Raw genomic sequence first — 27,478 nt, 5'->3', positions numbered from 1 at the left:
ATTCTATCCCCCTCGCTATAAAGGCCAACATTCCATTCGCCTTCTTGATCACCTGCTGCACGTGCAGACTGGGTTTTTGCGATTAGTGCACAAGGACCCCCAGGTCCCTCTGCACCATAGCATGCTGCACCTTTTCGCCTTTTAAATAATAATCCCTCCTACTATTATTTCTACCAAAGTGGATAACCTCACACTTGCTAACATTATACTCCATCTGCCAGGTCCTTGCCCACTCACTCAGCCTATCCAGATCTCTCTGCAGACTTTCCGCACCTTCCACGCAATTTGCTTTTCCACTCATCTTCGTGTCATCAGCAAATTCCGTCACCCTACACTCAACCCCCTCCTCCAGATCATCTATGTAAATGGTAAACAGTTGAGGTCCCAGCACTGATCCCTGTGGCACTCCACTAGTCACCAACTGCCAACCAGAATAGCACCCATTGATTCCAACTCTCTGCTTCCTATTCGACAACTAATCCTCTATCCATGCTAACACCTTACCCCCAACTCCGTGCACCCTAACCTTTTGCAGCAACCTTTTGTGAGGCACCTTATCAAACGCCTTCTGGAAACAAAGGGTAAACATGTAACTGACAGAGTTGCGTGGTTTAGATTTGTCCAGACTTAGCCATGGTATGTCCTTGATTTTGGTTCAGATGATAAACCCTCAATGACAGAAATGCAAAATGTCATCATATATGCTATTGCCTGAGTAATATAAGGCCGCAGATTTCTTTCACTGATTATTCTCCACTTTTTTCCCCTCTTCTGAAGCCACTGGCTCCTTGCTGTTTCTTGGATCAACAGTCATTGAATGTCTTGTTCAAGTAATCATCATTCCTGAGTGATCCTTGGGAATCATCATTGATAGTGCATTTGACTGTGAAGGCCCATTACAGACAAACCCACCTCTAGCTCCCCTAACATCAATGGGTCCTGCTGGATGGTTGGCTGGGGAACAATCAGGAATGGTGCATGGGTCAATTTTTCTCTCTCAACACAGGTAAATTATAACATCCCTACTGCTGCCCTGGCTAATATCAGTGAGGAATGACTAAAATCATCCTCATATAAATTGCTCAGTTACGCAATGAGTAAACTCACAGGGCTACCAAGGGACCAACACATTCCTTGAACAGTGGCACCCGAGCACAATAATACATTGACTATACATCTGTAATTTTAGACATGGTGGAAAAATTGCCATATGTGTTTTTTGAAGAATTGAAACAAACAAGTCCATAGAATATTTAACACTCTGAAACTGGGCTAAAAATACTTTTCATCCTGTTTTGAGAAGATATTGCCATTAATTAATTTATGTTCCTTGCCTATGCTTAATCTAAAACATGTCAATTTAGCTGACGTGAGGCCTTACATGACAGCTAGGTAACTGAACAATATAGGACAGGAAGGTCTGGGTGCATTTGTGAGGCTATGTTGAGATAGCTTATTGCGTCTATATGGAAATAAGTATGATGCTACACTGCCCTTGAGCTGAAAAATAACAAAAGGTCAAGATTTCCCAAACTTAAATGATATCCTGTTGTTCCTGCTAGAAGATTCATATGTCTGGGTATCAATGGGATTAGACCTGGCTGCAGTACCACCAGAGGTTAAATACCATTGAACATTCACTGACTGAACTCTCAGAACTGTGGCCACTTGGGCAAGCTAGTGATCTGTGGATGGGCCCAAATGGACCAAACACGAGCAAGGAGTCAACACCCTCAAGAGATAAGACTTAAATGGGGAAAGAGGAATTTAAAGAAAATTCCAATATCTTAAAATTGCCTGGTGAAAGTAGAATACAAAATGCTCTCAAGCGAGCGGGAATCAATAGTAAACGTCTCTTGTTTAATGCTGAGTCATCCATCTCCAAAAGAGACTGATAAGAGTTGATTTTACACACAAGATCAAAGCAACTTACTGTGGATGCTGGAATCTGAAACAAAAACAGAAAATGCTGGAAAATCTCAAAAGGTCTGACAGCATCTGTGGAGATAGAATGGAGCTAACGTTGAGTTTGGATGACCTTTTGTCGGAGCTGAAGAAAACTGGAAACAGGGTGAGATTTATACTGCTGTGAGGTGTGTGTGTGTGCGTGTGTGTGTGCGTGTGTGTGTTTGGGCAGGGGGGGAGTGCAGTATGGAGCAGTAGGGACTGACTGACTATAGGGCCACCATAGGTGGAGTCCAGGGAAAGATTGACAAAGATGTCATGGACAAAGAGACAACGGGAATGTAAATGACTAAGAAGGGTGCAGATAGTGTCACATTAAGAGATCAGAATGTGTTAATGGCAGAACAAAGGTAAGCAGTGTGTCAAAGATCAACCTCAAAGAGTTAACAGGCCCTCGTGGGATAGTGGAGAGGGGGACACTGGGAAGGAATAAAAAGGAAAGTGGGATTTTAAAAAAAGGATGAAGAAATAAAAATAAATTTCTAGAAATAAAAAATGGGATTAAGGTGGAGGAAGGAGTTCACAGTCTAAAGTTTTGAACTCAATGTCAAGTCCAGAAGGCTGTAAAGTGCCTAACTGGAAGTTCAGGTGCTGCCCCCCCAATTTGCGTTGGATTTCACTGGAACATTGCAATATGCCAAAGATGGACATGTGGACATGAGAACAGGATGGCGTTGATATGGCAAGCAACAGAAAGGCCTGGGCCCTGCGTGCGGATGGACCAAAGGTGTTCTGCAAAGCGATCATCCAGTCTGCATTTAGTGTCTCCAATGTAAATTAGACCACACTGGGATTTTATTCATGCTTGAGTGTGCCGGAAGATGATGAGCTGCATACAACATGCACTCCAGCAAGCAAAGGAAGTGCAACTTAATAAAACAGCCCCCAACATTCTACTCTTGTTGTCTCAGTGTAAATTAATTGTCACATTTGTAAACCTAGAGAACTTTATTTTAGAGAAGAAATTAATTTGAGTGTAAGTTACAGAATCAGCAGCCTGTACTACATATTCAAGGATACATCATCCAAAGATCAAGGGGAGGTGAATTTTTAAGTAAAATTAGTGGTTATGCAAAACAGGGTGACGCATGTCTGCCCAAGAGCTCATAAGTCTGTTTTCCATTGTGTAAATGATAAAATCTTTTGACCCGAGCTCAGAGCTTCCTGCTGCATTTTAGATTGAGACCTACAGGTCTGTGTTGCCATTTTAGTGGTTTCACTGCTACATAAATGTCATTCTGATCAATGATCTTGAACTTTGTTTCACAACTTTTTAGTCCTTTACAATTTGAAACCACAAAACTTGAATGTTGTAGCAGTTTGACAGGATTACATGTCACTTGAAAGTGCCCATCAGTTTGGCATTAAAAAAAATTCTCTGCAAATTTTCCACCCTTCCTTCAGGGTATTGACTCCTTGGCTGGCTATTCTTTCGTGTGGACCAGGCATCCTGTGGCCCATCGGTGTGGACCTGGTACGTCACCTCAATAGCTATTAATTATGTGTGAGATTTTTGAGTGCAGGCTGTTCCATTGCGAGGTGGATGGGAGATCACAGTCAAGCGAAACTACTATGAATACATCTACAGCTTCCTAGGGAGGGCTGACAGATAATGATCAGAATTTATTAAAGCGTAGGTACTGAGGTCAATTAGGGCTAACTCAGCAGAGACCAGGTTTGAACTTGATATTTTCCTAGTCTGTACGACTCAGCTGCTCCCTTTGGGCTGCTGGGTTAAACTGTAATGTCCTCAGCATCACCACAACTAAAATCTATTAACTCTGCACATGCTGGGGGTCCGGACTAGAATTCCATTTTCTTTCTAAATCGCAAAGAAAAACTGTATATTATTTGCAATTTTCGTATGTTTATATTAGGTGACCAAAATGATACTGTATTCCAAATGAGGACAGACCATTATCTTATGGTGCAACAAGATAAATATTGTACAGGTCATTTCTTTTTTACTGAACTAAACATTTTCACCACAGTTTCTTAAATTTATCCATTATGACCCTTTTTCTAGTCAACATATACCTTCACTTAACACAAATTGTCTTGTCTTGTTTCATAATTGTTATTTTATGCTTATGTTGAACAGTATCTTGTTACCTTCAAGATCTAAATCCTTCTTAATGTATACAGGTAGATGAGTAGGTTACCAAAGACAACCAATGCAGGTCACGATTGACAAATTTAAAAGGTGTTTAAGAAGTTCCAAATTCCTTAGATAAAGGGACTGCAGTCAATATAATGTTTGTAAATTTTCAGAAGGCAGCTACAATAAGATGTGCTGGAGGATGTTACAAACATCTACAACTGCGATACAAGAGGAAATGTAGGATCATCAATAGAAAGTTGGTTAAAAGACAGGAAACACAAAGTTAGAGGTATATTCAGAGGGAACAGGGCAAAGGAATTATTTTTGGATTGTTTTAGCAGACAGCCAGCCACCACAGACACATTGGTGAACAACCTCTTTTTGCACATTAAACCATCGATAGTTCCTTAAATTCTGGTTGGTTGAGTCCTCATTGTTGACCTTCTCCTGCTCATCTTGTGTCAGCTACAAGTTGAAGATTTTGCTTACTGTGCCCTTCTCTATGACGTCAATTATTCAGCCTATAAGTTTGCAATCTATTGATTGCAGAATTTAGACGAAATCAGGATTGTGACTCAACATTGACCTCCATTGAATTACACAGGAAAGTCCCATGATTCAGAGGATATTAGTGATTGCCCGCACCACCAAGGGTGCATCCAAGATATCTACTTTGAAATTTGCTGCAAACTGTGGTGTAGGCCAAGACCTGGAATATCAGCGTTCCAATCTATTATCAAATCCTTTCAGCATCCTTTTATCAGAATTACAGATTCTTGATCCCACTAAGAATGGTAAGGGTCACAAGACAAATTGCTGGGATATGCAATCTTCTTCCAGCATCAAATGATTACACTTATTGGTATTCTATGGTTATTACCTTTGGAAAAATGATCCAATGCTCTATGTTAATCTCTTCCTGTTCACTCCTTATCTCAGGCATTGATCAGTGAGTTCTGAAATTGCTATATCTAGATGATGCATTATAAAGAGCTGGAGTGGGGAAGGATTTACAGCCTATATATGGGCTGAGCTGATAGAATTTGTGAGTAGTTTAGTATGGACAAGAGCATTTACACACTCTCCGCAAAACTAGTAAAAGAAAATCTAAATCTAATAGCTAGAATGTGACAGATCACCATGGAATGTGAAATCATATTGAACAAAGACTCTTCAGTGTTCAGCGTAGTGTAAATACATGCCCAGCTCAGTGGACCCCTGACTGATAAATGAGTGCATTGGATGCTACTCTTGGCACATTGTTGACATTTGACTGCACTGAGTCTGTGACAATGTCATTCATCAATCAGCCTTATAGATGGCTATGAAAAATGAATGTTGGAAACTGTTTAATGCCTGGCATTTTAAAATATAAACAAAAATAGAAATAAGTAAATTAGATAGCAAACTGTAAAAATGTAATTAAAACAAAAATAGCAGCATGACAAACAAGGCACAAAGTGAATCGTGCAAATTTATTGTTCATTAAGTATTTTTATATCAAAATGTTGCACACTTTGTAACAACCAGGAAAGCTCCAAATTCTATCCCTTTCTGTTTGCTGATCTCAGCCGAGGGAACCCTCAGACTATTTTAATTGGTCCCAATACCATTAGGTACCAGCGCAGCATGATGGCACATTGGTTAGCACTGCCGCCTCACAGTGCTAGGGACCTAGGTTCAATTCCAGCCTTGCCTTACTGTCTATGTGAAGTTTACACATTCTTCCATTGTCTGCATGGGTTCCCTCCAGGTGCTCCGGATTCCTCACAAAATCCAAAGATGTGCAGGTTAGGTGGGTTGGCTGTGCTAAATTGCTCCTTTGTGTCCCAAGATGTCCAGGTTAGATGGATTAGATAGTAAATGTGTGGGGTTACAGGGATAGGTTGGGAGAAGGGTCTTGGATAAGATTCTCTGTTGGAGAGTCAGTGCAGACTTGATGGGCTGAATGGCCTCTTCTGCACCGTAGTGATTCTATGACAGAAGAAGCTAGCCAGGGCTATTGTTATCCAACAATCCCTCGTGGAACTTCACGGGTGTAGATGCCATGTGAGAACAAGATCAGGCTCAGCTGTGATGGCACCTGCAGTTGGATAGCTGAGTGATACTGCTAAGAATCACACACAAACCATGGCTAGGTAAAAAGATACCAGACGGTCAAAAGCATTTCTCAAACTGTACCTTAATAGTTTCAAGGGAAAACTGGAAGGGACATTAGCAAGACAGAGAAAAGATGCAAATGATTTTTCTTAATATGAAACTTATTTTCTGTTATATGTGTGATCAACATGACAGGTTGGTTTCTAATTCTCAACTGGAGAAATGTACATTTTTGGTGTGCATTTTAAAAAGGACACTTTCCACTGGAGCAAATACTTTAACTACTAAGTAATTGGTCTTGGGTGATTACCATTAATTTTTGAAAGCTTCTAGAACAGCACTTTAACAAAGATATCAGAAGCATCCAGCCATGTGCACCAAGATATTTGGTTCAGTTCCTCCTCTGTTAACTTCTGAATTAACTAATCTCAGTTGGGATGGCATTTTTAAATGTTGACATTTCAATAACGTTTGTGCTATAACATTAGTGTTTGTTTTCATATAATATCAAATTGGAAATTTAGGATCTGACTGGCCACGAATTTTGGCACTTCTTTGGATCTGCCAGCAGTCTAATGATAAAATTACTAAACACCAGTTCCATCCAGGCCATTCTTATAGCTTCTGTAATTTTATGACTTCACTATGCTCCATGATACTTATATCAGCTCCAAAGAAGGTTCACTCGATTGATTGCAATGATGAAGTACTTGCATTATGAAGAGAGATTGATCTATACTCACTGGAGTGGAATAAGAAGTGATCAAGTAGAGGTATATAAGATGCTAAAGGGCATTGACAGTGTAGTAGCATTGCCTTTTAAAGTGGCGGGGATGGGTTTCCAAGGGCCACGTGAGTGGTAAGGCCCTGATGGATTGTCCCAGCAGGAGGCTGAGCTTATTGGCAGGTCGGTACATACCACAGGTTGAGGACAGACTCATAGTTGGAGCCAGGGAGTCGAGTAGAGCTGCCGTGTTGTAATCTAGTTGGCCTTATTGTATATATATTATTTTTTACTTGGCAATAAAGCCTTTTGTTGATTCAAGCTACTTCGAGTCACCCTTGATCTACTGTAGACAGGGTAGATGTAGGGAGGATGTTTCTCCTTCCTGGGCATTCTAAAATGAGAGACCATTAATTTAGTCTAAAGCTGACAGAGCTAAAAGGAAATGAGGAAGAATTATTTCACTCAAAGTGTTGTGAACCTGTGGAATTCTCTACCTAAGAGTGCAATGGATGCTGAAATACTAAACAAATTTATGGAGGAGATAGATAGAATTTTAATTAGTAGCGGGATGAAAGGTTATGGGGAATGGGCAGGGAAGTGGAGTTGAGGCCGAGATGAGATCAGCTATGATCATATTGAACGATCAGTAGACTTGAGAGGCTGAATTGCATGCTCCTAGTTCTTATGCAAGTCTGTTCTGATTTATAATTCCACATTGTTTAATATATCTGGAATAAATGAGTTCTATTTGCATCCCAAGAAAGAACAAAATAAAAGCAAATATTGAGCATTATTGATATTAAATGACATCTTGTGCATATTTGTCCAGTCCATCTTTTGGATGAATACATATGTAACAGTTCTCCAATGTATATTCTTATCTATTTCCTAGTGTCCATTCTAAGTCAATATCATATGTTTAATTATTTCTGAAACATAATTGGAATTTTAATATTTGCTTCATGGCAATGAAAGTAAAACTATATTAAATCTACTAAACCTCTAATTCTTATATAATTCTACCTTATGACCACAAGACAATTATTCCATCGGTACGTTGACACAGTGGTTAGCACTGCTGACTCACAGAGCCAAGATCCCAGGTTTGAATCCTGGCTTGGGTGACTGTCTGTGCGCGGTTTGCAGATTCTCCCCTTTTCCTCTGGGTGCTCAGGCTTACTCCCACAGTCCAAAGATGGTTAGGTGGACTGGCCGTACCAAATTTCCCCTTAGTGTGGGGGGTGGCTAGCTGAGGTAAATGCATGGGGTTATGGGGATAGGGCCTTTGTGGGACTGTGGCTGGTGCAGACTTGATGGGTCGAATGGCACTGTAGGATTCTATGATCCTCATGTGTATCAGTTCCTTTGCTGTTAATGAATCAAAAACCCAGAATTCCTTCCCTACCAGCACTGTGGGTGTACCTACATCATATGGACTACAGCAGTACAAGGCAGAGGCTCACTACCACTTTCTCAAGGACAATTAGGGATGGGGAGTAAATATTAGCCTTGTCAGCAATATTCACATCCTATAAAAGAATATTTTTTGAAAGAAGCTAACATAAAAATTACAGAAACTTCCAACAGTCCATGATCCTTCACTGTTACTTTTTTCACTGAAAAAGCCACTTGTATTAGATAAAATATGATTAAAAATGGAATGTAATTTAAGATTAAAATTCTTGTGGCATCCATAATGTGCAAAGTTTAGTCCTGTGGGTAACAATGTCATTTGAGTTCTTGGAACAAAAATCAACCTTCATCATCAGTATTTCAAATAAAGGTTGGTGGTCTTGTTGTTGGAAGGGTATACACTTCCCCACAGAGAGGAAGAGCAAGTCAACAAACACTCTACTGGGTCTTTTAATTCAGAATCAATTTACCTTCCTGAATAGCTTTCTTGTTGCTTTGCACAAACTCTAAATTTGTTCAATCAGGTTTATCAGAATATTGTTCATAGCAATTACACCAAGCTTTGTTGAGACACGATTACACACACCGCTGTGCACTGCAGGATCTACATAGAAGGCACAATCTCTTTATAGTCTTGCCTTCAGAAACTTCAAGAAAGTGAAAATTATTACAACAGCTGGACAATCTTTTGGATGGCTTCTCATGTAATAAACACAATTGCAGTTTTCTCCTGGCTTGGGCCTCTTGTCATCTTTTACCTTCCATTCAGGTTTATCCCATGATACAGTAGCATTAAACATATAATATATTTATGAAGTAGGGAAGTAAACAAGGCAGTAGACAGTTTACAAGGCTACCTGTAAATTGCAACAGTGGTTGCATGAATCATCAAATCATAGAACCCTACAGTGCAGAAGAAGGCCCTTCGGCCCATTGAGTCTGCACTGAACACAATCCCACCCAGGCCCTACCCCCATATCCCTACATATTATACCCACTGATCCCTCTAATCTACACATCCCTGGACACTAAGGGGCAATTTCTTAGCATGGCCAATCAACCTAACCTGCACATCTTTGGACAGTGGGAGGAAACTGGAGCACCCGGAGAAAACCCACACAGACACAAGGAGAATGTGCAAACTCCACACAGACAGCCACCCGAGCCGGGAATTGAATCCAGGACCCTGGAGCTGTGAATCAGCAGTGCTAACTATCGTGCCGCCCAAGGTTATAGCCCACATAGAGATCTATATAATTTATCTGTCCTAATAATATTTTACATTAACATTTAAAGATAAACGCGAATTCCCTTACCTTGTAACAGTGTCTAGACTATTGCAACCCTTCTCTTGTATTCTCAAAGTACTTTATACCTTCTACAAATTAAGTCATCTTAATTTATTTACACGAATCGGAAACTGCAATATTTCTAACAGAAACATGCAAATTCTCTTCCTTTATTAACAGCACTCAAAAATCCACCACTTCAGACTGCAAGAAGTTGGCCAATGTTGCAAAAAGCATGTGAGGTTAGTGCATTGGTTGATTGAGGAAATGCAGTAAGTAGGAAAAGCCGCAATATCTTGCAGCTCAGAACATCATTTTACGGTAAAACATTCTAAACCCAGCAGGTTATTGTATCCATCCTACAATCATATTACTATGTCATATTTAATTTTAACAAGGAATTACCCTTGATAGTTTTAAGTATGAGCGACAAAATATACTTTCTACCTTCGATAACGTGGAAAAAAATATGCAAGCAAAATTATCCAAAACTTTCTGTAAACACCTTCTGAGAATGTTTCACAACTTTAATGGTTAAGATTAAAAATGTGATAACTAGTGTATTGTACAGGAGGTATTTGCAAACTCTTACATAAAATGCATTGAACATTTTGAGGACTGACAAAAAATCTGAAGTGTTATCTTTGCACCTTTCTGCTTTTTTGTCACGTGCTTTACAGGGTTTGATTATTATTGATACAAACACATTGCTGTGCTTCAGAACCCCTTCAGTGTTCATAGTGAGGAGTAACTTAGCAACATTCTACATTATGATTAATGTGTTTACCTGAGTGTAGTCGATGGCATTGATTGCGTTGATCTCCAAATAATTGAAAGAACTTTCCACCTAGAACCACAGGCGAATGCATAAACTGTTAGCACCAAGGGCAGAATACATCAGAGAGAATCGCTGAGGTGTGGATCATTTTCACTAAAACTACAAACATCATGAGGGAGCACAGGTTCTAATGGATCATTCAACACGCTAAGCGTCTCACAACAACTGCTACCAGCTCAAACCAAAAACTGATCACGGTTGGTATTTACTTTGCATGCAGATAATTAAACAAATTAAGAATGAGATCATTTGTTTATAAAAATAGCATTGCCCTATAACAACCTACATATATTCAACAAGTGGACAAACAACATAGGGGAAAATTTGGGAAACAAAAAGGGTTACCCGACTTCTTTCAGGTTGAAACTATAGGTTTCTACTTCATCATTTCAAATACATAGTGAAGGAAATAGAGGGTAGAATTTTATCAAGGGATGTTTTGGATGGGCAGTAGGCAGGTCAAAGGGACCACCTGTACAAAGTCATCATTTTAGAGCTGTACCATTTTAATGTTGAGGTTTAATAGTCAAATTTCCCGGGAAAACCCAAGTGCAAAGATGCATCTGTATAAACAAGACACAAAAGTCTGCTGAGCTTGCTGCTTGCTTGCCCAGAAGGTTAATTAAAATACAATCAATTGAAAATTCTCAAATCTGGAGTGTGAATAAGATAAATTTTGCCATGGGCTTTGGGACTTTGATTATGGTCTTAAAAATGGGTCTCAAACTCAAATTAAAGTTCAGGATGGTCAAGGGCGAAGGCCACATCAATCACTACGTTTCCTGCCCCTGGGCTCTGTATTAGGCATGGAGCCTCAGGCTTCTATGCTGTCCCCAAATTGCTGCAGGGAGCCACCTCCAACCTTCCCATGTGGCAAAGGGCTGCAACTGTCAATAGTTTCGTAAAACAACCCTTAATGGGGCTTTTAATTATCTAAATTGGTTGCCCACCTGCTTGGAATGGGTGGCCAACTTGCCTGGCTGCCCGCTGCCAGCACAATTCTGTCCAACATTTCAGGTCTATGAACTTCGAACAGAACTGGGAGAAGTAGAAATGCAATAGATTTTGAGCAAGTGAAAGGGGAGAGGGTGGAGATAAAGGAGCAAAGGAGAAGTTCTGTGATAGGAGAAGAGCAGGAAAAATTAAATAACAAAAGAGTTCATAATGCAAGGTGAAAGGGAATGTTAATGATAATGGGACAAGCAAAATAACAAAAGATGTGTCCAGGGAATGAGTGAAAAGCAGGATATTAACAGTTGCCATCTGTAAGCAAAGGAAAGGAAAAAGGAGAGAAAGAAGTGAGAAAATATGAAGCAAAAGAAGAGAATGAAATGGGAACAGAGATCGCAATCTAAAATTGTTAAAATGAATGTTGAGTAAATGAGGCTTAAAATTGAAAGATGAGGTACAATTCCTTGGGCTTGCACTGAACCTCACTGGGACACCGCTGGAGACAGAAGATAGAAAGATCAGAATGGGAACAAAGTGGAGAATTAAAATGAAAGGCAAAACTACCGAAAGTGGAATGGAAACTGTCTTTGTAAATGGCATCATGCTTAAGTTGGCAGAAATGGGCCAGGATAATCTGCTGAATATTGAAGCTGGCAGGGGGAAGACTTGGATAACAGAAATCTATTGTGGTTCTAAGAGGGAAGGGAAGAGTAGGAATAAAAGTGTGTGAAAGGAAATGGACATGGTTTTGGACCCAATCAACAAAGACAGGGGGAATACTTGGTTGAAGGAAAAGGAAGACATATTGGAAGTGTTAGTATCAAAAGTTGTAACATGAGAACAGATGTAATGAAAATGTAAAAATTGGGATAATGGAATAGAGACCTTCCAGAAACTAAGTTATGGGATAGCGAAAGGCTTTTCTTTGAATATTGGTTGATAGCCAATCTGCAGAAATAGTGGCAGAGAAGGGAAGGATAGAATCTGAGGCAGACCATGTGAAGGCGAGAAAAGAGTGAAAATTGGAAGCAAAATTGATTAAATGTGCCAGTTGAAGGTGAGAGCAGGAAACACCACTGATCACAGGTGAAGATGCTTTTTCAGAGAGTCAGTGCAGACTTGATTGGCTGAATGGCCACCTTCTGCATTGTCGGGATTCTATGGAAAAGACACCAACGTAGGCAGGAAGAGTAATTAAAGCAAAAAGAAAGAACTTGCATTTCTATAGCATCTTAGGATGTGTTATGGCTACATAAGGAAGGGTAATATTGACTCTTATCTTGAGTTAAAAACATACCCAGGAAAAAATAGCAAAATATTTTAAAATGATAAACATGCCCATCTTGAACTTTTATGATCCACATTCACACACGCACAGGCAAAATTTACAAGTTAGATTGCAGATCATTGGTTTCTTGGCCAAATTAAAGTTCAATGCTTGAAGATAAAAACTTGAGAATTCACTGTTTTATGAGTTCTTGGCCAGTTACTGTGGCTGCAGCAGAAAACTTTCCAATTTCTTTATATTCCAGGAGTTGAATCGAAGACCACGTAACTATAATTGCCAGAAACAATTTCTCCTAATCCATATTTGGTCTCTTCCAGAAGTCAACTAATTTTGCACCTGAGGTTCTGGTTGATGGAAAATTCACCATCTGTATGCTGGAGTTTGAAACTGTAATTTTACCAGCACGCCCACCCGAGACTCGGAAGATTGCGCCTGAGGCTAATGGAGAATGCCCTAGCTAAGCTCTTCCAGTACAGTTATAACACTGGTACCTACCCAACAATGTGGAAAATTGCCCGGATATGTCCTGTACACAAAAAAAAGGACAAATCCAACCTGGCCAATTAGAGCCCATCGATTATCAGTAAAGTGATGGAAGGGGTCATCAACACTGCTATCAAGCAGCATCTGCTCAGCAATAACCTGCTCAGCAATGCCCAGTTTGGGTTTCGCCAGGGTCACTCAGCTCCTGACCTCATTACAGCCTTGGTTCAAACATGGGCAAAAGAGCTGAATTCCAGAGGTGAGGTGAGAGGGACAGTCCTTGACATCAAGGCCGCATTTGGCATCAAGGAGCCCTGGTGAAGCTGGAATCAATGGGTATCAGGGGGCAAACTCTCCGCTAGTTGGAGCCATACCTGGCACATAGGAAGATGGTTGTGATTGTGAGAGATCAGTCATCTCAGCTTCATGACATCTCTGCAGGGGTAGTGTCCTAGACCCAACAATCTTTAGCTTTTTCATCAATGACCTTCCCTCCATCATAAGGTCAGAAGTGGGGATGTTCACTGATGATTGCACGATGTTCAGCACCATTCACAATTCCTCAGATACTGAAGCAGTCCATGTTCAAATGCAACAAGATATGGACAAAATTCAGGCTTGGGCTGACAAGTGGCAAGTAATATCTGTGCCACACAAATGCCAGGCAATGACCATCACCAATAAGAGACACTCTAACCACCGCCCCTTGAAATTAAATGGAGTAACCATCACTGAATCCTCCACTGTCAACATTCTTGGGGGTTACCATTGACCAGAAACCCAACCAGACTCACCACATAAACACAGTGGCTACAAGAGCAGGTCAGAGGCTAGAAATACTGTAGCGAGTAACTCACCTTCTGACTGCCCAGAGCCTATGCATTATCTACAAGGTACAAGTCAGAAGCGTGATGGAATCCTTCCCACTTGCTTGGATGAGTGCAGTTCCAACAACACTCAAGAAGCTTGACACCATTCAGGAAAAAGCAGCCCACTTGATTGGCACCACATCTACATCAATCCCTCCACCACTAACGCTCAGAAGGAGCAGTGTGCATTATCTACAAGATGCATTGCAGCAATTCACCAAAGATCCTTAGACAGCACCTTCCAAACCCACAACCACTTCCATCTAGAAGGACAAGGGCAGCAGACAAATGGGAACACCACCAGTTGCAAGTTCCCCTCCAAGCCACTCACCATACTAACATGGAAATATATCACTGTTCCTTCGCAATCGCTGGCCCAAAATCCTGGAATTCCGTCCCTAATGGCATTGTGGGTCAACCCACAGAACTAGGTCTGCAGTGATTCAAGAAGGCAGCTCACTGCCACTTTTTCAAGGACAACTAAGGACGGGCAGTGAATGCTGGCCAGCAGCGACACCCATGTCCCACGAATGAATAACAAAAAAGGTAGATGCTATAATTGTTTGACCATTAATCCCCTGAATGAGAAGATTATCCTTCCTAATTAAATAGGCAGATCATATTTCCATATAACCACTGTCCTTGCCGACTCTCTGTGACCACTGGAGAGGTAGTTTTTATAGAAATGCAAATGCTATGTCCAATACATTTCAATAAATCCTCCTGAAGTGGTTCTTCACATCCTTAGCTAAGTAATTCCAGTAAAGGATGTTAACAGCCAAAAATGTATTTTTAAAGTGTTCTTGCAATTGTAAACTAAGCAGATTCGCTAATAATGATGACAATGGTTTTGGGATTGGAGTGGGAAGAGAGCTCTAAGAACAGTGTCTCAATTTTTTGCCATTTCCATCCTATTCACGTCAGTTGGAGAAAGTTAGAATTGCTTCTTATAGTTTGAAATGCACTATGCATATCGAAAGATCTGTGCAAATGGCGATCTACTATGAAATGAAGGTAGCTGTTTTACAGTTACACTGTGGAAGATTGGATATTTGCTTATAAAGTTATGACTGACATAATTGACAATGGGGCCTTATTCCCTATAATCCATCTTTCAGATTCCAAAGGTTCATTCACTGCAGGAGACCAAAGTTCATTCTGGTCTTGCAGCATATCCGCATGAAAACAAGCAACTAAAGGTGAGGGTGATTTAGTAGTTTGGATCAGGCATTGGCTAGCTGATAGAAGACAGAGGGTGGTGGTTGATGGGAAATATTCAACCTGGAGTTCAGTTACTAGTGGTGTGCCTCAGGGATCTGTTTTGGGGCCACTGCTGTTTGTCATTTTTATAAATGACCTAGATGAGGGTGTAGAAGAATGGGTTAGTAAATTTGCTGACGACACCAAAGTCGGAGGATTTATAGACAGTGAGGATGGATGGTATAGTTTGCAGAGGGACATAGATAAGCTGCAGAGCTGGGCTGAGAGGTGGCAAATGGAGTTTAATGCGGAAAAGTGTGAGGTGATTCACTTTGGAAAGAGTAATAGGAGTACAGAATATAGGGCTAATGGAAGGTCTCTTGGTAGTGTCAACGAGCAGAGAAATCTCGGAGTACATGTGCATAGATCCCTGAAAGTTGGCACCCAGGTTGATAAGGTTGTTAAGAAGGCGTACGGTGTGTTAGCTTTTATTAGTAGAGGGATTGAATTTTGGAGCCGTGAGATCATGTTGCAACTGTACAAAACTCCGGTGCGGCCGCACTTGGAGTATTGCGTCTAGTTCTGGTCACCTCATTATAAGAAAGATGTGGAAGCACTGGAAAGGGTGCTGAGGAGGTTTACCAGGATGTTGCCTGGTATGGTGGGAAGGTCTTATGAGGAAAGGCTGAGGGACTTGAGGTTATTTTCGTTAGAGAGAAGAAGGTTAAGAGGTGACCTAATTGAGGCATACAAGATGATCAGAGGGTTAGATAGGATGGACAGTGAGAGCCTTTTTCCTCGGATGGTGATGGCTAACGAGGGGACATAGCTTTAAACTGAGGGGTGGTAATTATAGGACGGATGTCAGATGTAGGTTCTTTACTCAGAGGGTAGTAAGGGCGTGGAATGCCCTGCCTGCAGCAGTTGTGGACTCGCCAACTTTAAGGGCGTTCAAATGGTCAATGGATAGGCATATGGATAACATTGGAATAGTTTAGGTTAGAGGGTCATTAGATTCGTTCCACTGGTCGGCGCAACATCGAGGGCCAAAGGGCCTGTACGGAGCTGTAATGTTCTATGTTCTATGTAAAGAAACTGCCTAGAAAAATGCAGGTTTTCAGCAATGAACCAATCCACCTGACTGTGTTTTGGGCATTTTCACTTGGCTTTGGGATGTTTATTCTTTATTGCGTTTTCTGCACTGCCGGTAAGTCTCTTGCACTTCATTGTATTTGTTACTGCCAACATCATATTTTACTTAGAATTGTGTTTGGTAGCTAACTTTGACCCAGATCACTTTGTTTGCTAGCATTCATATAAATAGAACTGTGGTCTGTATAAAGCATACACACCTGTCTACTTTGTACTGTGGTTAATCAGAGGTATTCACTTTTTGCAGCAATTGGGCAATTGCAATTTAGCATTATATTTGTCAGTATTTGTAGAAAAGTAAAGGAAGGATCTTTGATCAGCCATTTCCATTTGAATATTTAAAGATCAAAATGGTTTGCTTCTGCATTTTCTAATTTGTAGATATGATGGTGGGAATTTTATCAGCTGTTTAGAAACCATAGAATCCCTACAGCGCAGAAGAGGCCATTCAACCCATTGAGATAGGTCTGGAGGCAGGAAGGATGTTGAAATGGCAATAAATGGCATCAGGAGGGAAATTCAAGATGTTTCTGCCACCAGGATATATTCCTCAAGATAGTAAGGAATTCCTAAGTAAGGTTTTCATTTTAAACTAGGATGAGGGGCGACCTTATTGAGGTTCATAAAATTATGAAGGCCATGGCTAAGGTGAATACCCAAGGTCTTTTTACCAGGGTATGGGTGTCCAAAACTAGAGGGCATAGGTTTAAGGTGAGAGGGGATCTTGAGAGGCAATTTAAAAGGGACTTGAGGGGGAATTTAAAAGGGACTTGAGAGGCAAAAGACATTTGGACAAGTACGTGGATAGGGAAGATTTAGAGGGATATGGGCCATACACAAGCAAATGGGATTGGTTCAGGTTTGGAAACCTGGTGAGCGTGGACGAGTTAGGCCAAAAGGGCCTGTTTCTGTGTTATATATCTCTATGACTCTAACAGCAACAGTTCTGGTGTCTACCAACTGGAGACCGAAGACCAATTCATTAGCCCAAAGTTGGTCCTTAAACTGGGCGTAAGGGATTTGAATGGCAGAACCCCCTTCTTGTCACATGATAAGTACACTAACTGCATCAGTGACTTAGATGAGGGGAGCAAAGGCACGGTAGATACATCTGCAGATGATACAAAGATAGAAAAGCACATTGTGAAGACATAAGGAATTAGCAGACGTATAGATAGGTTGAGTAAGTGCCAAAAATCTGCCAAATGGTGTGTAATATGGGAAGATGTGAAGTTGTTCACTTTGGCAGGGTGAATAAAAAAAGCAGAGTATTACTTAAATAGAGAAAAATTGCAGAATTCTGAGATGCAGAGGGATCTAGATGTTCTCGTGCATGAGTCGCAAAAAGTTGGTATGCAGGTACAGTATGTAATCACAAAGGATAATGGAATGTTATCCTTCATTATGAGAGGAATTGAACACAACATAAAAGATGAGCCAATTAGTTGGATTGGCTATGCTAAATTGTTCTTTGTTAATTCAGAAAGGCAGCTCACCACCATCACCATTGTGATGGGCAATAAATGCTGGCCTAACTACATACCCCATAAATTATATTTTTTCAAGTCACATGATTTAACCTGAAGACAGAAAAAAAGGGGACAATTTTAAACCATCTTTCCGAGCAATGATTGCATAGTTCAAATCACTTCTGGGAATTTACACATTTTCACTCCATGCCACTACCTTAACTGGTCCTTTCTGAAGTGGTCTAGGTGCCTGTTTGATACAGGCTCAGTGATATTTGCAAATGAAAGTCCAATGACTTGTAACTGTTTTCATAGTAAAAAGAATGGTGGAAAATTTAAGTGTTGAACTTCCCTCCGTGGTGCGACAAGGAAGGAGACTGCTTTCCCAGTCTCTACATGCAAGGCTGGTCCTCTGTTACCCCGGCCTATCTCACCCACCAGACCCTATTGTCACCCTATCTCTCCCCAGCTTCACTCAGTGCCAGCCAGCCAGCATTAGATGTTGCCTTGAATGCTGCCCTAGTTAAAATCTCCATGACTTAATGTTCCAGCTCTCGGTTTGGTGGGAAACATAGCTGATGTTTGCAGCTGTTGCGGCTGATTAAACACAGGTGAGGGAGAGAGGAGCAGCTTCGAGCTTAAGGTGCCCTTTCAAACAAAAATATCCACAGCTGCCAGATAGACATTGTGGAGAGGGCCAGAGAGGAAAAAAAGACTGTTTTTGTGGGGATTTTCCCACCCTTCGTGGCGGTGGGACAGGCAAGCCAAGCAAGAAGCTGCAGACTTCAGCGAGACTGGGAGTTCACTGGCGGCCAATGGCAAACCACCTCCGCCACAGGAAAACACGCTGAAGAGGAGCTGGAAGGTGTATTCATAACGCAGCTATTTCTTATTTTCTGCTGAAGCTCCCATCATATTAATTTAACAATCTGGGGTCAGGTAAATAACCAGACTTCTATAAATATAAATATATACAGTAGTATAAAACAACCGTGACCCAAATAATACCACAATACTTATTAATTTTACCAGATTAATCATGTAAAACAGAAGTAAACACTTTAAAGTATTGAAATCAGTGAAATAGCCTTTCCTACATAAGAACATAAGAACATAAGAAATAGGAGCAGGAGTAGGCCATCTAGCCCTTCGAGCCTGCCCCGCCATTCAATAAGATCATGGCTGATCTGTCGTGGCTCAGTTCCACTTTCCCGCCCTCTCTCCATAACCCTTAATCCCCTCTCTTATCAAAAACCCATCAACCCGCGTCTTAAAAATATTTAGCGAGGCAGCCTCCACCACTTCAACGGGCAGAGAATTCCAGAGATTCACCACCCTTTGAGTGAAGAAGTTCCTCCTCAACTCCGTTCTAAACCGCCCCCCCTTTATCTTGAGGCTGTGCCCCCTAGTCCTATTATCCTTTCTGAGCGGGAAGAGTCTCTCCACCTCTATCCTATCCATCCCATTCATCATCTTATACGTCTCAATGAGATCTCCCCTCATTCTTCTAAACTCTAATGAGTACAAGCCTAGTTTATTCAGCCTCTCCTCATAGCTCAACCCCCTCAACTCCGGTATCAGCCTAGTAAACCTCCTCTGCACCCCCTCCAAGGCCAAAATATCCTTGCGTAAGTGCGGTGACCAAAACTGCACACAGTACTCCAGCTGCGGCCTCACCAATGCCCTATACAGCTGCAGCAAGACCTCCCTACTTTTATATTCAATCCCCCTCGCTATAAAGGCCAGCATCCCATTTGCCTTCCTGACCACCTGCTGCACCTGCAGGCTGGGTTTTTGCGACTCATGCACAAGGTCCCTTTGCACCGTCGCCTGCTGCAGTTTTTCGCCACGTAAGTAATAGTCCTTCCTACCATTATTCCTACCAAAGTGGACCACCTCGCACTTGCCAACATTAAATTCCATTTGCCAGTTCCTGGCCCATTCGCCCAGCCTATCTAGATCCTTCTGCAGACTCTCCACACCCTCTGCGCAATTTGCCGTTCCACCAATCTTGGTGTCATCAACAAATTTCGACACCATACACACGGTTCCCTCCTCCAGATCATCTATATAAATGGTAAATAGCTGAGGCCCCAGCACCGACCCCTGGGGCACCCCACTAGTCACCAACCGCCAATCCGAATAGCACCCATTAACCACCACTCTCTGCCTCCTATTTGACAACCAATCCTCTATCCACGCTAACACCCTACCCCCAACTCCATGCCCCCTTACCTTCTGCAATAACCTCTTGTGAGGTACCTTGTCAAACGCCTTCTGAAAATCAAGAAAGACCACATCCATCGACTCTCCTCTATCCACCGCCCTAGACACATCCTCATAGAACTCCAATAAATTTGTCAGACACGACTTCCCTTTAACGAAACCGTGCTGCGTCTGCTCTATCAAGCAATTCCCCTCAAGATGCCAGCATTGTGTAAGGGTTCAGATAGATTAGAGTACTTCCTGCAGTGGACAAAGGGCTCTTATGCATTCAATGAGAATCAGATATTGTAATCTACATCCCATGCTTTGATTTTCATGCTGATTTGAAGCCTAGAAAATAGTTTTTCTTTTGAAAAGAAACTGACCAAATGGCTGGCCATTTTTTTCAGACAACTTTAAAGGCTCAAGTTTATTCAACTCCACAGGGATTGTTTATAAATTGTGCAGTGGAATCTCTCTACGATTGGTTTGCTGAGTTAAAACATCCACTAATGGATTGGACAGTAAATAAAGGTGTCTAACCGTCCCTGTCTGGGGGCGGTTAGACAGCTATCAAAGGAGCTGTGAGCTTTCTGATAGTTTTATGACCGTTTACTGTTTCTTCATAGTTGATTGTTTATTTTGACAGATTTATGAGAAGGGGAATAATTGTTTTCAAGTGGAGTTTGAATAGTTATGTGTTTGACAGTTTATGAGCTGCAAAGTGAAACAATTGTTTTAATTGAATGATTATTTTGATGGTTTCATGAGCATTTTAATGGACTTCCCAATGTTATTTTAGAGTTTTGTTGTTGATTATATTTACAGTTAAAAGAGACAGTTTTTGGTCTTTCAGGGAATCGAGAGATTGGGGGAATGGGTATAAGTGGAGTTGAAGCTCAAGGTCAGCCATGGTTGTATTGATTGGAGAAGCAGGTTCAATGGGTTATATGCTCTACTTGTGCTCCTGTCTTGTGTCCTATGAGTTCTATCCATTCTGGATACTGGATGAGTGGGTACAGAGGGAACATAAGGTTATGGATGGGATGTGGGACATAGAGGATGTGTGGATGGTATGCAGGGGGTATGGTGGGTAGTGGTGGATGAGAGGCATTAATTAGAGGACTCAACAGTCATGAATAGAACTGGGCTCAAGTCCCATTTAACGGAAGCAGACCTTCTAACCTGCCAGTCTTGGCATCTGCCTGCTTCTGTTCCCACCTCAAGCTTGCCACAGGAGGCAGCAGCCTCAACTCTAGCCTGATCCCAATTCTGAAGGGGTGGGGAAAAAAATCACATGTGCACGGATTTATACAGGAGGTGGGAATGGAACATTAGAAAACAGCTTGACTTGTAATTCCCGAATCTGACAGGAAAAGGGCCCTATGCTTCCAGCTTTAACATGTTGGCTTTGTCAAACAAAGGCTGCTTGTGAATTTTAATAACCTTCACGTTCATCTGGCTGGATATTTCTTGACATAGGGAGGTTAACCAAACGTGGCTGACCCTCTGTCAATTGCAGTTGATCAAGATGACACACCAGTGTGTGATGCAGGTCACCTTACAACATTGTGTTGGTTCATGAGGCACCCTGGAAGTTCTTCCATGTGCACTTGAGTGAGACTGAGATGGATTTCCAATCTGGCAGTTCAAGGAGAATCCATACGATGTCAGTTACTATCACATCAGAACAATGACATTAAAAATAAATAAATCTTTGGCCTATTGACTGTCAGTAGCTTAAAGGTTTAGAAATGGTTTCCAAATGTGAATATGATTGAAAACATTTGAGTGTTGTAAAGAGGACGATGATTGAGAAGTCTCCAGGGCTTACCTTGGCAGGGAGTCGAACAGGCAGCAGAAATGCTCTCCACAATGTCAAGGCCTGAAACATAAAAAATACTAAATAATATACCAGTCACCTATGATTAAGAAATGGCTTGCGCTTAATTGAAAACAGCTTTTTGATGTGCAAAATATATCATGCCCTTTCTATGGCCTTGTGGAGTCCGTGGACCATGTCCATGTTTCATCTTATAGATTGCACACCCTTTTTGATTTTCTGAAGAACCTCTCACAGACGTTTTGTTTGCACTTCAATCCCATGCTCCTGATCTATGGACACCTGGTGCGGAGAGGGGAGGGTCAGGATGCCAACCTCCTCGTGAACCTGCTCCCAGGTCTGGCAAAATGCGCCATCGATAGGTCCAGGCAGCAGGCAATCGACAGGTCATCCATCCCGACTGTCTGCCCCTCTACCGCGGCTACATTCATGGCCAGGTGTCCCTGGAGACGGAGCATGCGGAGTCCGCGGGCGCAGTCGACACCTTCTGTACCTGCTGGGCATGGCAGGGGCTGGGGTGCATTATAGACCCCGACAATCACATTTTGATTTGATGTGTCTTAAATTTCCTTTGTACTTTTCTTTTTATTTGGGCTGTTCCCCTTCCTTTTGGGGAGCTGCCCCTTTTACTTCGTCCTAATTTAATTTAAGTTTATCTATTTGGTTTGACTTTGAAAGAGGACAAGCCATTACTGCCTTAATCTGTGATCTCGTATTCTGAAGAGGTCCACATCATGGACCTTGTTAAAGTCATTCCAGTTATAAACAACTTTACCACTCTATCCATTGTTTTAAAGCTAACTCACTACCCAGCAAAATGGCCTCTAGAAGCAATCACTGATAGGGGTATGACTTAATACCAATTAAACAAAAGCTGAGACAATCAGCTCAAGATATCAATCATGGGGGCATGAATAGCATATTTCCTTCTCTCTGAACAAATGAGCAAGGAAAATATCCTGAAACATTATTTTACCTTCACAAGAAGTAACGGAAACAAACTTTACTGAGAGGGATGGTCCCATGCATAATTTGCACCTTAGAGAAACATCAGGGACAATGGTTTTCCAAGTACCATGGTCATCTATTGATTTTGTTTACCAATCAGAAATTTATCACACACTCCGTCAGCCAATTGGGGAATTAGCCTTGCCTTATTTAGGCCAATCAAAATGCAATAACAACATTGACCATGCTGTGCGTTGTGGTTGAAACCCATGTCGACAAAGGGCAAACATGCAAACTCCACACAGGCAGTCACTCAAGGTTAGAATTGAACCCAGACGCAATGAGAAGTGCTAACCACTGTACCATCATGCTACCCAGTGCAAGACAGCTTTGGCAAAGTGGTCACTGTCAGTGTCTATGCCATAGTTATCCTAAATCTAAAATCCAGGATCTGCCTAAAATGCATTGAGATTGTATTAGTCAATATGTGACTTTGTCACTAGAGATACTAGGTCTTGCAAAGGAAGCTGAATTTCTCTTAGTTTTTTTTTACAAAGCTGTGTTGCAACTGCAAGAAACCCAGAGATGGCCTACTTTCAAGGACATGCTTTATGACCTAGATATTAATGTGGTGGAAATACATTTTTGCGCACATTTCCAGCAAATAAATCCTTCAAGTAACAACACTCTGTTGTAATGCCCACATTAAGAAGCAAAATTGAATTTATCACAAGCATGAAGACTGTTCAATTAGCGTTATGGATATGTTGTTAACTCGACCAATCTTTACTATATAAGGGAACATCTGAGAAGGAAGTGAGATCATAGGTGGGAACTGAACTTGTACCCCCTACTTTTACCATCACACCATCACTTCCTGACCCTTGTGAAATGACACGGTTCAGGAAACAGATCCATTTCTCTGATATTTGCAGTACAGTGCATAGTGCTCTTGTTGCCGAGGGTGTATGTATTATACAGGGGTTTACAATATTGAAAAAACAAGGTTCCATTAAAGTTTCATAATTGAATAGTAAATGCCAGTTTCAAGAAACTGCTATTTCAGAATGGGATTACAAGAATTAAAAAAATCTACAGTTTACCAGCATGGATCTATGGTACATTTCATACCATCAATTAATACTGAAGTGCTAATTTCTGGTAATGTACAAGAACTTTGTGTTTGGGGGAAATGGTGGAAGAGGGAAGCCATTGTCTTTAATCCTGTACTATTCTTAATTGGGTAGAATAATCCATTTAAATTGTTTAGAAATTGTCAACACCAGGACCTAACTACTCTTTGAGGGAATTTCTCCTGAATTCCTTATGGGATTTTTGAATGGTCTACAAGTGAAAACTTCAATGGTTTATCCTATTGGACTCCTTGGAAACTTCAATAGTTTATCCTAATGGACTCCTTGATTGTTTAGAGATCTCATCTAGCTCACCTCTTAGCCTTCTCTTTTTTTCGAGGCAAGAGTTCAAGCCTGAATAGTCTTTCCTGATAATATAACCTATTGGTCTGAAGACTGTCCTTGTGAATAATTTGTGCTCCTTATCCAATGGGTGTAAACTTTCCACCCACCACGTGAATTGTGGACCATTGAAAGGTCCATCGACTTTGGGTGGGATTTTCTGGTCTTGGAACAAGCACAGCCAGAAAAACCCTTTATGGCCTGAAATTCCCACCTGGGGTGAATGGAGATTTCTGCTGTTCAACCCTCACCCGCTCCAAGTCCGTGGTGGGTGAGGTGGCTGAGTTCCAGCCAATGTCTGTGCATTATTTTTATGAGATGGGGACCAGAACTGTGCACGTGTGGACTTATCAAGTTTTCATCCCGGCTTTTCAATTCTATCCCTCTAGAAATGAATCAAAGTAATTGGTTCGATACTTTGTGGACCTTGTTAATTCACATCGCTATTTTTAGTGACTGTATTCGAGAACCTCTGTTCCATTTAGCCTTTCAAAGTCTAAGCAACATGACTTTATTCTTCCATCCTAAATGCACGACTCCAACCTGAATCCATATTGAAATTTATTTGCCAATTAAATATCCTTTCTGTGTCTTTCAGTATTTTGTCACAATTTTACTTTATCTTAACTACACCCCTTGTTTTTGTAGTTGCAAATTTTAGCTACTACAAGTCCAAATTGTAAATATAAATATAATTCCAGCAACAACCTCTACAATACACCACTTCCTGCCATAGGGGCAGTCTGGGTTGCTGCCTTTAACTGTTTTCTGTTTTGCTATTCATTTTGTTACTTGTCTCTTGATTTCATTTCTTTTTGGCTGTCATGAATCTACTTGCAGGTACCTTACTGAATTCTGAATACTGAAATAGGATCTTTTGCATTCACTTGAGATTCCAGAAAGGACCTGAACAATTCTGATGAAAGATCACATTCCTCAAATGTTATAGGCAGGATTTTCCCAACCCCTGGAGTGGTAGGCTGGTGGATAGAGGTCTGGAAAAGTAGTGGGGAATGCTCCCCAATTCCAGGGAAGTTTCCTGGGAGTGGAGCAGCATGACGACTGACTGTCCACTCAACAGAGGCAGACAACCAATTCAAGTAATAATTAGATGTGACTTGTTACACAAGTCAGCATTTTGCTGGTGGCAGAGTGACGACGTGGAGGCTGCCAGCAGCAGTCCAGGGACAATCAGATCCAGAGGCCACAAGCCCCAAAGAATAGGTAGAGAAGGCTGCTTCCACAGTCCTATTGGGCTATCAGAAGAGTTTCCCCCCAAGGTTGAGGGCTTAGCCCACTTGATCCTCTGTACATTTAATTTAACTTGCTTCTCCAGGGTCACCTCAATGTTGAGGAGCCCTCCTGATCATTAAATTGCCTCAGATAGTGCTCACATCTCAGCCGGTTGAGGTTTCAGAGATACCAGTTCTCTGGTCAGGGAACATGAGGGCCTGCCCATTCTCCTCAATTGATTGATCAGAGATGCCTGCAGGAAATAACTCTTCCTGGTTGGCTCCAAGTAAGAGTGAACTCGGGATCCTCATTTGGTCCTAATATTGGGTTTGTGGAACCTATGGTAAAAGTCAGCCTGCTAACTTTGTTTCTTTCTCCACAGATTTTGCTAGACTAGCTGAGTATTCCTAGCATTTTCTGTTTTTCTTTCAGAATTCCAGCATCTGCAATATTTTGCTTTGGCATGAATTTAATGTCTTCATTTATAAACAACACCTCTGATGGTGTCGCGATCCTTCATTACTGCAGTGAAATGTCAGCCCAGATTGGTTGTTCAAGTCTCTGGTCAGGCTTTATAACCACAACCTTGATACTCCGAAACAACAGTGCTACCACTGAGCCTAGACTGACACTGTAACCAGTAACTCCCAGGCCAGACCATTCCAGAATCAAAGTAGATGTTTTCAGTGATCTGCCAGTGAGTGTTCATGTTCAGAATGCAATACCAATCTGATCTTATACCACCGTGGATGACCCACTTACTTTGCCAAAACATCGACTGTGTGAGATCCATTGATCCAATGAACTATGAATGGTATAAAATTGTTTCAGAATTCAAACATGCTTTTGAACTCAATATTTAAAAATGCTTTTAAAATTAATTTAATTACCAGAAACATAATTGTCTAAAATGTCTCTTACAACTATTTATGTCCCTCAGTCTCACTGCCATGTGGTAATGTTTCAAAGGCAGCCCACTCCACACCCTGATCTTTCCAACTATTGACCTGGGAACAGTTGTCCAATAGAAATGGGAAGATACATGATGGGAGCAATCAACTAAATTACTGCAAAAATAATTTTGACTTGGGAATCAGAAGATTCGGAAATATTGGTCAGAGTATTGGCATTGTAACAGTTGACTTGCCACATAACAAAAGCATATGCATTTGCAAGCGTTGCATATATCTGCGACCACTGGGGTCGCAGATAAAGATCTCCAGATTCAATGTTGCAGACACTCAGATTTCAGTCAGTATTAATTTGCACTGGAGCTAGAGAAGACCAAAACATATTAAACAGGAAGGGAGTTGGCAGACCCACCCTTTAACACTACTAGAATGCCTCTATTCCTACATGGCAAATCAGAAATTAATAACACTCAATAATAGCAAAAATGTTAATTACAAGAGGTTTCCTGTAGGCTATCTGATGACACTGGCAAATTTGAATCACTTGCAAACAGAAGTTGTCAAATATTATTAAAGGTTCAAGAGAGGAAGGAAAGGATGCAATAAGTATTATAAATTGAAAGAACTTAAATATGTTCTTTAAAAAAGAACTTCCCTCTTCTACTATTCCCTAATCGAAGAGGCAATAGAGAGACACAATTTTAGGCTTCTGGCAATTAAAGTCACTTCTAAAGAAGTGGTGGGAGAGCAAATACTGGTGATTCAATTGTTTTTCTGTGTAAGAACATCATCTGTACTTGTTCCAAGTCTTCCATTTGCCCACTTCCACCAACTGAACTTTATTATGTTGCATATGCAACAATGTTCTCTCATCTACTGCTGAAATGCCTTTTTATTTTTGCTGTAACTCTGGACAACTAAGTGCACATTATCTGCCACGTTGCCTCAACCATGTTCAGAGTGGTCTTCGACACACAACAGCACAGAGACTGATAGCCATGTCCACACACGAGGACTG

The 27,478-nt window shown here is 41.2% G+C and overlaps 1 protein-coding gene across 3 annotated transcripts in view; it reads right to left on the bottom strand.

The window, feature by feature from the left end:
- The window catches only part of carmil2 (capping protein regulator and myosin 1 linker 2), a 151,638-nt gene that overhangs the window by 112,617 nt on the left and 11,543 nt on the right, over positions 1-27,478 (bottom strand). For all 3 annotated transcript variants that reach the window (XM_080187061.1, XM_080187062.1, XM_080187063.1), the window contains exons 3-4: positions 21,885-21,935; positions 10,383-10,442 (exon numbers count right to left, since the gene is read on the bottom strand). In XM_080187061.1, coding sequence (XP_080043187.1) covers positions 10,383-10,442; positions 21,885-21,935 — 111 coding nt within the window. The remainder of the gene's footprint in view (positions 1-10,382; positions 10,443-21,884; positions 21,936-27,478) is intronic.

The sequence above is a fragment of the Carcharhinus amblyrhynchos genome, chromosome 4, assembly GCF_965287045.1.
Source record: "Carcharhinus amblyrhynchos chromosome 4, sCarAmb.v2.hapA, whole genome shotgun sequence".
NCBI lineage: Eukaryota > Metazoa > Chordata > Chondrichthyes > Carcharhiniformes > Carcharhinidae > Carcharhinus > Carcharhinus amblyrhynchos.
Note: the sequence above shows the minus strand (reverse complement) of the source record. Positions and strands in the feature narration are given on the sequence as shown.